This window comes from Fukomys damarensis, unplaced genomic scaffold (genome assembly GCF_012274545.1).
Source record: "Fukomys damarensis isolate Sample0158 unplaced genomic scaffold, DMR_v1.0_HiC HiC_scaffold_1, whole genome shotgun sequence".
NCBI lineage: Eukaryota > Metazoa > Chordata > Mammalia > Rodentia > Bathyergidae > Fukomys > Fukomys damarensis.
The window spans coordinates 60,279,421-60,296,545 of NW_022900913.1; the positions used below are offsets into that span (position 1 = coordinate 60,279,421).

General features: G+C 34.5%; 1 protein-coding gene across 2 annotated transcripts in view; it reads right to left on the bottom strand.

Moving 5' to 3' along the window:
* Window positions 1-232: 232 nt before the first annotated feature.
* Window positions 233-17,125, bottom strand: part of Ap3b1 (adaptor related protein complex 3 subunit beta 1) — a 234,124-nt gene continuing 217,231 nt past the window's right edge. Inside the window, exons 26-27 of one of the 2 annotated variants that reach the window (XM_010619098.1) lie at window positions 12,104-12,242; window positions 233-956 (exon numbers count right to left, since the gene is read on the bottom strand). In XM_010619098.1, coding sequence (XP_010617400.1) covers window positions 803-956; window positions 12,104-12,242 — 293 coding nt within the window. In that variant the 3' untranslated portion in view covers window positions 233-802. Of the gene's footprint in view, window positions 957-12,103; window positions 12,243-16,094; window positions 16,132-17,125 lie in introns of those variants that run through there. The other variant, XM_033761506.1, reaches the window with a different exon arrangement.

The window sequence follows — 17,125 nt, forward strand, 5'->3', positions numbered from 1 at the left end:
AAGATTTTGGTTGCAATTCAACACACTAGGCCCTCTCCCAGCAAACTATCTGTAACACAAACAGAAAATTCATCTGGTATGAAAGTAGGTTTCTTTGACTAACTCCCACTACTCCTCCAGATAATTTAACACTCAACAGTCACAATATTTATTTTAGAATAAAGAAAGCTCAGCAATATGAACTTCAGGATGATAAATAGTTTCTCATTAAAAATGCAAAGACAAATGCTATTCATATACTAGTTTATTTATCTTATTATGTTGGGATAATTTCACAATGACAGTTGTCAATAACCCATCACAAATATCAGGAAATTCAAGGAATAAAATTTTGCAAAGCTCATGTTTTTGCATTAAATTCTAAGAAGAATGTCATCTCATTTTCACATACCAACCTGAGAGACCATTTAGATGATTTCTTTGCTAATTCTGGCTTACTGCTGAAGGGAAAATGATTTCCAATGCACTTTTAATATGTGATTTGTGGCTATTGTTGTTGAAAAGAGGAGGAAGATTAGGAGGCCAAAAGAAATAGGAGGACAGAGAAAATGCCACATGGATTCAAGAGTTAAAATAACTGACAGTAAAATATATGTTCTTTGGTTAGCAAAGCAAAAAGGGGGAAAACGTTGCATACATGATGGATACACACTAGCATTCTAAAGCAGGAGACAAGAATGTCAAGAGTGTATTCTTCCCCCACTGCCAGATGGAAGGGCTATTATTATAAATGAAAGGCAGCAGTAGTGGATGCCAGGCACTTTTGTTGTGTGCCAGATTCTGAAGTCCAGATGTAAGCAGGTTACCCCTGGGACAGGACAGGCTTCAGCTCCCGCAGCAGAACAGAACCAATCACGGTCTTCTCAGTGTTTATGATAAGCTGGACTGTGCAGCCTTCCTTCAGTTCCACTGTGACTAGCATCAATGACCCACTGTGCACAGTTTTAGCTGCAAACCTGGAAGAAAAAAATAAAAAAAAAGACCTTTTTATCATGAGAGGGAAAAAAGGAGACAGCATAAATTCAAATAGGTTTAAAATAACTCTTTTTTTCTCAGGCGAAATAATTTATTGCAGGTTCCCTACTGCCAAAAACCCAAAGCCAAGCATTCTTCTGAGAAATCAATAAACTGTCCAGCCCATGTTTACCACAAGCAAGTAATTTTAGTTCATTTTAAAACCAGAATAGGAAAAGGAAGTCTATGCTATTTATTAGCTGGAATGACAAATGCACATAGCTAATTCTCCATTATGATATATTTGGGAAGCATTCATTTGATATTTAATATTTCACCATGCACAGGGCCATTTAAAGTAAGACACTATATTTTTATTTTTAAAGCACACTAAGAAAAGGTACCTTTCTCAAAGAGCTTGAAATTTTAATTCCTCATATCTGAAAATGATTATGCAAGAAGTTAGATAATTTTATGCACATTATAAAATTCTTACTAAAATCTCAATGAATTCACTTATGGAAAAATACTATTCAAATTCAACCTCTACTGTTAATGATGACACAAAACCAAACCACATGACAGCCAAGTGCACCCTCGTACTTCCTTCCATTTTAAAAAAATCTTTAGAATATTAGATCTTTCCTTCTGCTTTGGAATATAATAGAGAAAACTTGAGGTCTAATTCTCTATTACTAAATTCCAAGACATGAAGAACCTACTAATTACATGGAATTAAAAGCAAAACTAGCCTTTTAAGCACTGCAATTGACTGAAAAGCCGTTGGAGGCACAATAAACTTCTGTCAATCCTGCTAATTTGTTCTGCCTGTACAGTGGAGCCCCAGACACACTGGGGACCAGGCTGGGACCTCCCGGGCCTCCATTTTCCACACGGAGCACAGTCCACAGTTTTGGGGGAGGGAATCTGATTGCAGGGATGACTGGAGAAAAACAAAGTTGCTGCCCCCGAGCTTTTGAAAACACTAACAAGTGTAGAGCAGGTCTGTGACCTGCTGTGACCCCACTTTGCAGGGCCAATCCCCTTTCCCCTTTCTGTGTGACACGTGTCTGAATCTGAGCCATCTGCCTCAATTTGCGCAACATCTTCAGCCACAATGGGACCCAGTTAGCCCTGACAACAGCTCACAATACATAAAAATAAAACTGCCTCGGTGACAGCATGCTGCGGATGATTCAAGAGCAAACCAACTGGTCAGTGTCTCATGTCTGACAATTAGCATGGGCCCTGCACAGAGCCACGCTGTCCTCAGGGATCTGTTTAATTACCATCAACATAAAAGAGGGAGTTTATCAGAGACACTCAGAAAAACTTCACTCCCAACTTAATTAAAATATTAGCCACTTAAGCAGGAAGCAGATTCTCTTTAAATGAAAAGTAATTTCTTTTTTGAGTTAAAAAAAAATGACATCAAGATCTTATAACACATTAGATTCATTTTTTGAAATCTAACAAGGTATTTTTTGGCCTGAATAGAATCATGAAAAATCAGTTTTCCAACAATAATTAGAATAATGCATCAAAAGCAAAACAAATATGCTAATTACTAAACTGAAAAGATTAACAACACTATGAAGTTATTTTAAAATATTTGCTAATGGGCTGTTGACAAAGTGCATCAGAAACCTTCCTACTCATTTCTTTCTGTACTTTCTTCAAACATGCTTAAAACTTGCAAGGAATCTGACAGAACAGTTTTCCTACCCAGAGAAGCAATTGTAAGTAAACAATTTAGGAATATAATGCACACTGATGTTTTTAAAGAGGTTTTTATAAAGCAGTCACCATACACATCTCCATCTGCTTTTGGACCTACACACACGAGATTAGGAAGTGAGCCAGGTACCTCAATATCGTCTTTGAGAGAACACAAAGATCTCCAGTCCCAAATGGACCTCTCTCTTCCATCGCTGCTTATAAGTTTATGCATTTCTTTTGCCTAAAATTTTAAGGCTCTTAATGCTTCATAGGAAAACGCTGCTTCTACATTTGGTTAAATTATGCTCTCAAAGAATACAAGGTAGCACTGTACTCCAATTCATTTATGTAACTACCCACAGATTTGGTCATCACATCTGTAATTCATTCAATAAATATTTCAGCAGAGGTCCCTATTTCTGACAGGGTATAATTATGTAAACAACAGTCTTTTTAGTCCTTTTATTTACTTAACACTTGTGCCTTGGGACCATAGAGAAGGAGATTATAGCTGAATTGGAACACACACAAAAGCACCCTTGCTTGAATTTCAGGGTTGCATAGCCACAAGGCATATTTTATCTCTTTTCTATGAAAAACATGGAGTCACTGTTACAATTCTACAAACTTGGCAACGGCAAATATCAGTTTCAGTGGGAGAATGTTTACAGAGATTAATAAACAATGTCTCCTACGAGTTTTTGAAATCTCATTACCACAAAATTCTCAGTGCTATAAAGTGCCTGAAAGGGAAGAGTCAGTTGCTTAACCTGCAGAGGAAACATGTTAAGCGAATTATTCAGCAACACACTGCTAGCTGGTGTGGAAGCTGCCTTTGCGTGAGGTCTGTGTTCTAGTGGGCACATGTGGGGGAAGCACAGCTTTAGAGCAGAAGACAGAAGATCAGGCGTCCTGACATTCTCTTTTCACAGTTCAAAAAGGATGTATTTAATTGGAACACAGCATGATTACAATTGGTCTGTTTTGATCCATGGAAAGCAAAAGATACTCCCATGAAGTTAGGAGCTTCTGAACAGCCTATGTTCTAATATACATTTCACTGATAGTTATGGTTAAGGATATGTTTTTTTTTGAAAGTAAGAAATGCTGCTTATACACTAAACTTTATAGATGACATACATCCTCCATGCTTGGCCTTGAACTAAGACTGCAGGTGACACACATATTTCTGAGGTGTGTGAAGTTTTTGATCAGTGGCGATAACAGCAGCTACCATATATTAAGGGCTTGCTATGTGTGTGGCACTGAGTTCTGAGTAGTCCATTCACATTATTTCATTTGTCTCTGTGGGCAGGTAGGTCCACAGTGAGGGACAAGGCAAGGAGGCCCAGAAGTTGAGGCACTTGCACAGGGACACAGAGCCAATGACGGGTGGGGCAGGAATCTGCTCTCAGGCATTCTGATTCCAGGTCACACATATGCTCAATGTGTGCAAAAATACCCTTAATACTTATCAGCAAGCAAGTAAAGATCTTTCTTATTTACCTAATATGTATACAATCTAATAAGTTCAGAAAAATTTTCCCTTCAAAATCTGGCTTTGTATTCTGTGATTCTGCTTGGCTTTGTATTCTGTGATTCAAATCATCTTGACTTGATTCTTTGTCATATTTTTAATTCCTGCTTCTAAAGATTCATATAATTTTAAATATTCTCTACCCTTCAGTCCCTCAAAAGTCACCATCAATGAAAGATATACAACCTTTCTGAATGGAGCTGGAACAGAGGGAGGGACGACTTGGAGACCAATCAACCTCGAAAACCAGTACCACCACAAATAAGAACAAGCAAGTGGAATGACAGTTAAAGATGCACTGCCTATGTGCGATGGGTTTCATGTTACTGAAAGGATACCATCAGGATAGTTTTCATAATTTTCATTTCACACTACCACTAAGCATTCGCTATTTATAATCACCAGTGGAGAAGGCAAAACTGTCCAGATATTTCTGCATTTCATCTTATCAAATGTCTTTTTGACTATTATTTCTAGCAAATGACACTTAATCTTTGCTGAATTCTTAAGACTGAAGAAAAAGAAAAGCATTTAGTTGTCAGAGGTAAGGCAAAAATGTGTCACACTTCTTAAAAAGTTATTGTGTTTTATTTTCAGAATTATGAAACTGGTCAAATAACAACAATGCATTTGAACACATATGTATGTAAACTATTAAATTTTAGAATTGTGAGAAACTGGTTATGGACTCTAACTGCTCTTTGCCAGAACAAAAAGAAGTTCTATAGCTCTATTGTTCTAACAATTAAAATGTTAACAGCACAACATGAACTTAAAAATATTTATCTGAGGCTGCATCCAATCCCTAAGTATTCACAAACATAAAATTTCTTACTCAGAATCAGATTTGCCACACTTAATGCAACAGCTCAAAGACATGCTTTTTCTTTTCTTGGATAGTCTTCCTGGTTTCTGATTTTTCTATTTTGAGTTCAATTTTCTTGTGCTTTCTGTTCTGCTGGTTACCAGAAGCTGTAACAATGGCCCACTCAGGCTAAAACTTTTTTTCCTACTCTGTACATGAAGCCTTCAATTACTGCCTGCTGAAGCAGACAGAATCCTATTAGTAAGAAAGACGATCACAAGATGCAGTGCCCTGCCCTAGCTGTATAAAAATAATTAGTCCAAAGGTGACAAATGTGTAATGAAGTTCCACAATCATTATATGTTAGAAATACTGGTTTGAATAAGCCCCCTAAACATCAATACAAAGCAGGGTGATTTGGAGCTTATTTTCAAAGCATTTAAAATTGTAAATCCTCATTGCCTTGAGTTAATACAGTAGAACATTTCAAACAGGCAGAGAATTTTTAAGTTGTAAAAAATTCTCTTTTGTTAGCTATATAATTGTATTTTAAAGTTAAGCCCATTAATAAAACAAATTTAAACGTGATTATGGAGTTCAAAGAATTTATCCAAGTCATGTATTTTTCCCTATTTAAAAAAAATGCTCAATAATGCTGAAGTGCTTTCCTCTAACATTTAGATGAGAACAGTTAACACCAAACATAAACTACGATCATAATTCAGGACTCATTAATTTCTATTCTAATCTTTACAGATGGCATAAAAAATTACTTCCCATCCGATCAGGTCAGCAATGCATTTTTTTCTTCATACAGGAAAGCTAAACAATGTAAGTGCACTTGTTCGAAGAACACATTCATGAAACGTTTCAGTGCTTCCACAGCATTTCTAGTTTGTCTGTTTAGTGGCAGTAGGGTGAGCTGGGGGTTAACAAGAAGAAACCAAATAGTAAAACAAATAAATCCTTACTCCATTCTCTTTGATTCCTTACAAAACTGTTAACCCAGAAGAATACCTTTCTTTCACTTTTACACAAAAACAGTTATATATTCCTATTAGTAAAACGCTGCACTATAGGATATTACCCACAAATGGTGAAATTAAATAAAACTTCATACAGAATGTTCAAGTAAAAATCAACTGTGCAGTTTGGTTACTTCCAAAATATCCAAATATATTTTCTGTGTGAAAATGAACTGAGGTCTGCATTTGTTGTTCAATGAAATGCTTCTCAAAGCAGTAAGATAAAAAGCAGTGCTGCCCTCTAGTGAACACATGCTAGCCTGAGCAAGGACTCAGGACTACTAGGTGGGCGCCAGACCTCTGGGTTCTCTGCTAGAGACCTGAGAGTCTGTCATACTGTAAAAAAAGACCTAAGCCTGGTATCTTTCCATTAATAACTGTTTATATAAAATTTTATTTTAAGAGAGATGAAGTCAGCTAACAGCAGTTTAAGTGCTTATAAACTACTGCACAAAGATAGAATGCTATCTGATAAGCAAAATTTGTTTCTTTTCTTTCTTTCTTTTTTTTTTTTTGGTACCAAGGATTGAACTTGGATCTTGTGCTTGCAAAGCAGGCAGTGGCACCACTGAGTGAAATCCCCGAACCAGCAATATTTGTTTTGTATGAGTCTCCAAAATTAAAATCTACTTAATCAGAAGAAAGTAAAACAACTACTGTACAAAGGGACCCAGTCTCCCAGGGGTTAATGAATGTAAAAGAGAAGACAGGGAAACATTAGAGATATCACTATGCCAGTTCTGACTGTGACCCTTCCACTAGTAAAATAAGACAAGGTCCCAAAGGCACTGAGAGAAGTTTAAGTACTACACATCTTTTAGGATAGAAAATACAATATATAACAATATTTCTCCTATTAGTAACTTTTAAACAGTTCTATAATAGCAATTAACTGGATGAGTCTAAGACTCAGAAATGAAACAAGTTGTTCTTTAGTGTACTTTAATTAAAAAATGGGATTTTTATTTTACCTAAAATAAAGTGTATTAATAAGTATTCATAAATTTAAAGTTAACTGCTAGATTGCCATGGATACACTCTCAGTTCACATCACCAGACTTTCTTAATAGTTAAGGACCTAAGTAACAATACTGAAACATTTATTCTTCTAAGTTGACATTGTTCTCAAGCTGTACATGTCCAAAATTTGCAAATTTAGAAAGTATAAGAGTAAATAAAAGGCCAATCATCAATTAAGATATATGGGGGAAAAGGAAATAAGAACTAAATTTGTTAGTAATGAAAATTGCTCTAGGATCTTAGTGAATAAGTTGAGAACCAAAGGGAATCATGACAGGAACAAGGTATCTCCTTTCTCTCAAATATTGTATTTTCCCCATATGTATAAGGTCAATTTTCCGTTCATGAAAGGAAGAGTATAAAATGTAACATGCTTTTCCATAATAGTATTGTATACAAATGTTAGATTTCTCCATATGTGTTAAAATGTGAAATGACTGAAACTGCTTAAAGACAAACTTATACCTGTTGTATAAGACTGTTTTATAGACCCTGCAGTACTGTACTTCTCCAATTAATATACAAGTTTGCTGGCACAGTTAATAAGAAAACAATGAAGTCAAACATCTCACTTAGGGCTGGAAGCGTAGTTCTGTAGGATACTTATGTTTACCATGCATAAGGTTCAGGGTTTAATCCCCAGCACCAAAAAAACCTAGACAAACAAACATTTCACCTATTAGTAACCCTTAATGATCAGTTGATATAAAAAGGAAATATACGAACATGGGAAAATGTGTTTTAAAAAGTGTCATGTGGCTAACATTCACTCTTGATATGCAAGGGCAGCCTCAAACTGTGGACTTAGGAAGATGTAGGATTTTAGGGGTGGGTTCCAGAAATCTGAGTTTTACATAAACTCATATGATTCTTTGTAGGGAAAAACTTTAGAGATTTCAGAACTAAACATTTTTAGTTTTCTACTTTTTGGTCATTGTACTACTACTCACGAGCACTGTAATCTGAGGACAAGCAATAATGTAATAAATGCAAATAATAATGTAATAAAAGCAAATGCACTGTAGTTTCTACAGTGTTTTCTCAGAGGATCACAAGAAATGTTTCTGATGCTGGATGAACCCAAGATTCCCACAGGTGGTCCTCTAATCTTCTCCCTTCAAACATAATAAATCTTCACCTTTTCCCTTTGAAGCTCCATTCATATAATGGTATAGTGCTGTCTCTTCTGCCCTGGCATACACTTTGTTTATGCTTATTAGTGTTGACTTAAATCATGTATTTTAAGATTTTACAATGCAGTGTATATCATCCATTTTTTAATATGAATATATAACACAGGAAATGAAGATATTTAATGACTTTTGCTTCAGTATCAGGGGTTGAACCAAGGCCTTCACAATGAGCTACATCCCCAAGCCCTTTTATTTTTTGTTAAATTACCCAAGTAGGACTTGAACTTGCAATCCTACTGCCTTAGCTTCCCAAGTGCTGGGATTATAGCCTTGTGCCATTGCACTGGCTCTTAATGAATGCTTTTATTTATTTATTTATTTTTTTTTTGGCACACGGGATTGAACTCAGGACCTTGTGCTTGTGAGGCAGGTGACAACACCACTGAGCTAAATCCCAGCCCCTTAATGAATGCTTTTTGATGATAACATTATTTCTTATTTCTGTATTACTCCTTATAGAGTAATTGCAATCTAAAAAGCAGCAAATGAGTACAATGACAACTTCAAGATGGTTTTGTTCTCAAAAAGCAGCTTTTTCAAACAGCAAGTAAATACACAAACATGACGATACAGCATGGCAGACTCTTCAGCTTTCTATCACTCATTTAGGAAATCAAAACGAAACTTTCTCAATTGATGGTTAAAAGTGTTATTATATGGGAAATGTTCCAGGTTCCTGAACTGAGTTCCTGTAACATTGGGTATGCTCCTTTAACTAACTTTTCTAATTGGGGGCTGTTTTCTGTTGATGTATTAGGAACCATTTTCTATCTACTTCATACTAAAGTGATAGTATGTAATTATCTACAAATTTCTTAGAAATTCTTATATTAAGTACTTCTTTACCTAGCATTTAATGTAAAAATGTGTAAATTTTAAGGAGTAGTAGGAATAAACTATTGCAAAACCAGACAAGGAAAACTCTACTCATTGAATGGTTAGAAAAAATATACTAATGCTTATTTAAATTCCTCTAAGAAAGAAAAGATCTAAAAAACTTAAATAGGACTTATCCCAGACAACTGTCACAGAAGAACACGGGAGTTATTTAAAATTTCATAGGAATTTAAATTTTATCATTAACAAGTAATATGTAGGCTTACATACAGAATCTCACTGATCCCACAGTGTATTATAATATTGAATACTACAGTTAAAAACATTAATAAAATTCAATAAAGTGGTAACGTTAATTTATTAAAATATAATCAGAAACTGCTATTTCATTTTAAATGAAAGAAGAGCATCCAGCAGATTTGTCAGTTATTTGATCTAACTATTACAAGCAGACAATGGCCAAAAAACTGTAAAAGTGTCACATACACAGAATAATTTATGACAATTTCTGTATGGAAAATAAAAAAACAAATAATGAGGTATTTATTACCTAGAGGCATTCTAAAATTCAGAACATTACTAAGGTCATACTTTACCTGTAAAAAAAAATATGGAATATTTTCAATTAAGTATGGTGGGAACTGAGAAGCAAAGGAAGACAGCACAGCCTATTCCCAAATATAGTAAGGCATTTTATTAACTTCTGACTCTGTAGTAATTTAGGCTCTGCCTTCAGCTGCCAGAGCCAAATAGGCCACTTATGACAGAGTTAGAAAAGAAAAGCACCATGAAGGACCAGGGATTAAACTCAATGGTATGGCTGCCTGCCTCAAAAGTGCAAGTTCCCAAATTCAATCCCAGTACCTCCCCCCAACAAAAAAAGAGAAAAAGCACCATGAGATCACAGATATACAAGACGACTATGAACTTCAGGTCTGAGTGCATCTCTACCTTTTAAAGTCTAATACAAATGGTTCTTAGTTGTGTGTCACCTCTGCATTAGCATGGATAATTGAGCACTGATGGTAATTTAATTTCAGTCACTTGACCAGGCCTTAAGTTCCCGACCATTCCCGACCACCAAGACAGGTTACAGGCACACTATGCTTTAAGATTTACCCAATGGTGCTAAGTGTCTTCCTAGTTCATCTTCCAATAGGAAAATAGCTTTCATGTTATTTAGCTATGAGAAGGTAATTTGATCTTTTTTTCTTTTGAGAATCAAAAATCGGGAAGACTGTCATTTCTTTTAGAAGTTAAAAAAAAATCCCACATACAAAACAAAACAATGCTAGGTGTGGCAGCACACTCCTATAATCCCAGCACTCAGGAGGCTAAAGCAGGATTGCTGATAATTTGAGGCTACCCTAGACTACCTAGTTAAATTTAATGCCAGCCTGAATACATAAAAGTTTGTCTTAAAAAACCAAAACCCAAAACAAAAAAACTCTAAAGCAAAACCATTAAGTTCTAACAGAAAGAATTACCCTGTCTTTGCATATTATGATGGAGTCATTAAAACAAGACTGCAGTGCTGCTGAAAACTAAATGTGTTAGGTAAAATTTCATACTAAATAAAGCAATGTTAGAGTTGATATTTTAGTGATCTCAGTAATTCCAAGAACCCCTAACAAATTACCTAGGAAAGTAAAAAGAAGTATTTAAAGTACATGGGAAAACAAACAAACAAAACTTAGAAAACTTAGAACTAAAATATATTTTTACTAAAAAGGCTTTTGTTCACTTTTTCCTTCTGAACAACACTGATTAATAAATTGAATATGAATAGTACCGGTATGATGACCTTACATCCATTTTCTATTTTATTTTATCATTCCATATTAGATAGTGCTCATCATAAATTAGGAAACAGAAGCATCAGATCTCTTGAACACTTTAAGGACTTTCTTCTTTTTCTGACACATATACACAGACACCAAAAAGCATAGGTAAACCCCTATTTTTGATTAGCACATGCAGTTTTGATTCATTCATAATTAGTTAGGAAAGTCTGAATAATGTCAGAACAACTCTTCTAAAGTCAATTCCAATGTTCTTCCACAGATGTAACAAAAAATTTCATTTCAGTATCTTTTTTTGTACCCTGCCACCCATTTCCAAACAGATGAACTTAATGCTTATAAGAGAAGTTATAACTTGTCTACGATTACCAAGTGCAAACTAGCAGAGATGTGTCTATACCTAAAGCATGGATGTCACTTATGTTCCTGAGCTAATTAAAAAAAATTTTTTTTTAAAACAATCCAAAGCCTTGCCCTTTGATCCTAAATTTATTTTCTACAATATAATTATATAAGATACACGAAATATAGTATATACTTTTAACGCAGATGTATACCTAGTTTGTAACGATTCCCTTAAGGTCATAGAGCAACCACTATCCAAGTGTTTAGGTTTAATTAGTTTTATCTCCGCCATCATTTAAAGCTACTAGCATTCATAAGAATACAAAGAAAACAACATATTAATCGTATTTGCTGTTGCCTTTCAGGACAAATGAGTTGGATCTCACACTTCAGATTGCCTGGTGGTGAAGCTTTTCCTGGCCTGAGAACAGGGCCCACACTTGGCCCACTTTATTAACTGGAAGCAGCCTTTGGGGTCTGCTTTCTAAAGAAAAGCTATAGGTAGTATCCAGACTTCCTATTTCAGTCAAAAGAGTCAACTACACTACTTTCTAAGATAGCTTTTCGTGGCAATGCACTGAATCTGACAAAATAAGGTAAACTCTCAAGGACTTCATAAAAGGTATCTTTATAAATTACCAGGCTATCATAAATTGTGGATAAAATCTGTCCTATCTTTCCAAGCCATGACAGTATAAAAAAGATATTCTCAAATGGGGCAGAGGCCTCAATCCAAACCTATCAACCAAATATATTGTCAGAAAAAATGAGATGGTATATGCAGGCTTAATGGTTATTATTTCCACAGAAAACAAGAAACTATGTATTTATTCCGTCATCCACTGGCTACGTGTTAGTGAACCTACCTGTGTATCTTATCTTGGCCAGAAGGAACTGCACCCACGTTAGCTACATTCACAACCTTCTGGAGGATCACCGAGGAAGTGCAATTTTGTGGTGCAGTGATGACTGTAGCAGAAGTTTCATTCATTCCTGTCAGCATACCTGTAAGAGCGAAGGAAAGCTCCCTTTTATTAATTTCTTTGTGAAACTCATTTAAACTATTTTAAGCTCATAGCCAAAATTTAAAATCTCTTAACAAAAGAAGTGCCACTTTATAATGAAATTTACATGACAATTATAAAATTAAAATAGTGCCACTGTTTCAGATTTCTTAAAAATCCACAGTGAGTAGGAAAATGTCAAAACCATTCTTCACAAACATAACTGTAACTGTAGGGTAAAAATCACAAATATGACATTTCAATTTCATACACAATTTGGGCTGTATAACTATTAAGCTTTTACTTCTTCAGAATATAAATATTTAATTTTTATTACTATTTTTTTTTTTTACTGTTCATTCAAAGATCAGCCAAGAACAAGTCAAAATATTCGGGAATAACCAGCAGCATTGCCTGATGGATTGCTTCAATACAGAAGATCAAAGTCATCTCCACAATGGCTGGAGGTCACTAGCCAGCCAGTCATGGGGCTCTAGAAAAAACAGTACAAATTTCTAAGCTACACTTAATAAAAACAGCATTTGCCTAGCAAATAGAACTACAGTTCCCAACAAAAACACAAACTGAAATCTCCAAATCGAAAAGTCTGAAAACAGGAAAAAATGTGAAATGAAAAATCTTAAATCTCAGAGACATTTCAAATAATAACTTACAAATAAACAAAGTTATAAAACATCATGAACAAAAACCAGAGTTAACACAAAACATAGGATTAATATCAGAATCTCATGTGAAAATGTTCAGTAAACAAATCCAATAATGTACTAAACCCTTGGAAAAAGTACTGAAATTTAGTACTGGGTTAAAATAACAAAATATAACAAATGTCATGTACTTGATAGACACCTAAAGGTATCTATTAAAAATAACTTCTGAAGACATTTGACATGTGTACAGTAGTTTACAAAATGTATGAAAATGGCAAAATTTGATTTCATGATTCCAAAAGACCCTGAAGCTTCAAGTTTTTACATTTATTTATTGCAAATATAATCTGAAATTTTAAAAAGGTCCCTCTAAAAGTATGAAAACACAAAAACTTACTACTGTAAAAGGACTTATGCCATCAGACAGAAAAGCAGAACTATCCACCTTCTAACAAGGGATGCATTTTACTAACCACTTTCAAACTCCGGGAACACTATGTTCTGTCTTATGCCGTTTAACTTCAATATTAGGCAAAAGCTTTAAAAACTACACAAGCAGTCAAACACTGCTTTTAAGTAAAGCACAGGGCTGACATAATACTGCTGAGAGATGTGTGTACTCATTTAGGATTTAAACCTTCTCCATTAAGCTCTATTGAAGAGCAACTGCTGAATAAATGAATGCAACTATGTTTATGTTAAAAGCCTGTTTCCAGCAGCATGTAATTAAAGGAAATGTTGTACAAAGCCAGTACTTTTGTCAAGTTCCTGTAAATGGAAAGATGGATAGCACTCAGAGAAGTGAATGCATTGCTTCATATTTAACCTTAACACTCTTGTCATTAATGGTTTGTCTAACTTGTTCTATAAAAGACAAGGTACTGCTCCATTGAAGTAAAATTAAAAAAATCAACTAAACCATGCTTTTCAGAACAGAAGATTCATTATCGTTGGCTAATGTATTGGCATAAAGCAAAGTAACATCCCATCAAGTAAGGCACACATTCAATCTGCCTTCCCACCCGCCTTTATTTTTAACTCATGCTGTTTTATTGTTATAGGCAATTTGTACCACTCAGCATGACAGTGTAAACTGAATCAAGATTAATTTACATGCAAAAGAACACTTAGGAGAGCAGCATGGTAAGCAAATGTATTGTCTCGATTGCTGAGGTGGAAAAAGAACCTGGAAAGAAAAAAAAGGTGCTCTAATTAAGGGGCATCAAATATGATTGCTTGTGGTAGTTAAGGGCCAGAAAATAGTAAATGCATGACCATTTAAAGAATTAGCATCTTGCTAGCTAGGAACCTGTAAGATGGATGCATAAATCACAATAAAATTAAGTAAACATTTTAGGTTTCTTAAATCGCAGGTTTTGCTAAACGAAAATATATCAGGTATTTTCAAATTAACAAGAAAAAAATATGCCGAAGTATCATTAGAAGTTTTTCCTTTCATGAAAATAGACTCACTGTAGATAGACTGCTCCACAGTAAGGGCAAAGTTACTGGGAAAATGTTTTAAAACGGGCAGAATTTGTGGCTTCATTAGAATATATCTAAATTTTGGTGAGGGTGTAGGACAGCACTTGATTTAATCAGCTATAATGAACTGCTAAAATGCAAACCAACTAATATGTGTAAATCAAATTTGGAAAGACTTTTCTAAATTTTAGATTTGCAATTTAAATAAGAGGCAGCTTAGAACAAACAATCTGCTTACATCTCTTCAAATTAAAACTGTCCAAAGAAACCAAATTAAAAATTTTAGGTTAAGAAAAGGCAGATCCCATGCCATTTATAGTATTGAAAGATTCCCATAGATAGCTCATTAACTAACTTTACAATACTCAAAACTCACAGCAGTGAATAACTCATGCTTCAATAGAAGGCTCATAATATGATCACTGTAAACACTTTCAGTATACAGGCTACCCTATCTTTCACTCAGCACTTCAACTACCACTTTAACAATGAGCATATTTAGCTATGGAAGCCTAAAAGTAACCACCAAGGAAAAGTGTTGAATTGAGCTGTAAATCAGAAATAAAAGCTTTTGTTTTTTTAAAAACAATATTAATCTAATGTGACATTCTGTTAGAATCACCTTTATTTAATATCTTACATTTTTCAGTTATGCATGTCTTTAGAATAAAAATAGAATGAACCATAACCTTCGTTTCTTCTTTAATATCTTACATTTTTCAGTTATGCATGTCTTTAGAATAAAAATAGAATGAACCATAACCTTAACCATAACCATAACCTTCGTTTTATAACTTTAGTTAACTCCCAATATATTTAATGCATTTCTTGAGTCTTAAGATACATACACTGTAAAATGAGATATTAATTATGTAATTTCATTTTACTTAAAATAGGAAAATTGGTTGAAATTAGCATGCAATAATAACAATACATTTCTTAAAAATTACTCACATTTTGCCTTCCAGAAGTTCACATTGATAAATGTGAGGAACCAAATTTTTATTTTGATTTAGGGTTTTCTTTTAATCGTTTTTAGGTAATTTTTATGAAATAAGCTCTCTTCTCAGAGTAGTATAACAAACAAATACATGTGTAAAATTGGGAATTGAGACCTCTATTACCAAACCTGCTGAAATCTATAACTAAAAAGATGCTATTGAAAAGACTCTTTAAACCTGTGGTAAATTTGCCAGTATCAAGTTCCACATCAAAGAATGAATTCAGGAAGACAGAAAGAATGATACAGAAATGCCAAGAGACTTGCAAGGATTTACAAATACTTCATATAAACAAATTTTCAAATAGCTTTATTCAGAGTAGCCTTTCTGCTCTATTAAACATAGCAAACAGCTGCCAGATTTATTCAGACAAATAATCAACAACCATAGAAGTAAAATGGCAGAAGAAAAAGGAATTTTGGCAACAAGTCCTCCGAGGACCAGAGCTATTCTCCAAGAGCACCTCTCTCATGCACTTACGGTTCTGTATGGCTAGGCAGCAAAAAATCCCTCAGTCACAGCAGAGCACAAAAAAATCTGATCGAAATATCAAGTACTCTAAACGAAAGCTGAGGGAGAGAAAGGGCATACAATAATCTGCTGCTTTAGATATACTTCAGCTGCACTTCACAGAAGCAGAATCTCCCGTAACAGCAAATGTGCCACAGCCTTATTCAGGCGCTGTCGTGTGCCACTCACCTTGGTTTGCTGAGCAGGTGTAAAGCAGAGAGGCAGGCTTTAGCCAGCAAAGGGTAAGAATAGCAAATATAAGAATCAATTTGTCATTGGGAAAATAAAATCACAAATTTAATTTTCTTCTACAGCAATTATCAACTTCCAAGAAAACAAATGTAAAGTTGGTTTTAGTCATTCCTTTTTTTTTTTTTTTTTTTTTTTTAATCACTTAAAAGCAAGGTCTGAGAAAAAAGATTACTATAAATGGACAGTCTTAATCTGGGATTTTCTTCATAGGATTCTTCTACAACAGGTCTTTCTGACACTATGGCTCACCCAGGTGCTGAGTAAACCAAATCTTCAACATTTTAATACCCACATGCCAGGAAACACGACCCTTTCCTTAGGAGCAGGGGGTCTGTGTGTCTAGCACTTTCTGGGAGCTTGAAGGATATGACTTCACGATCTCAAAAATGAAAAGATCTTTGTTTGTTAATAGCCTCCATAGGTAAAATATAACTTAGATTCATGTAAAAATTTAGTAATTGCTCACTATGGCACTTAAATATTCCCTCATTTTATAAATATTATACTTAAACACATAAAATCAGTGTTACTTTCCCATATTCATATACAAAAAAAAGCCCTTCACTTTTATTAGAAAATATGTTTGACTCTAGGCCAAGTATAGGATATTAATACTTACATTCTGCTGAAAACATTTTATTTCTAGTACATATTAAAAATGTTATAGCTGATTCATTCAAACAGCATCTCTTTAATATAGAATTAAGTCAAAAGTAAAGAGATATTCTAATACTATAATGAGGACTTTACTTTGAAGGGTAAGGCACTGTACTATGTGGGACAAGTAACACATTAGTAGGATATAAAAAATAGCTGCATAACAACAAAAAAAAACCCACCCCAAAATGTAAGATTTACAGTGTAGAACATTGAAGTTCCAAATTCCTGGCATCTTCATGAATGCAAAACACATAAGTACATGTATGATCAGGTTGACAGGCCACAACTCAAAACAGAAAAGGTGATTA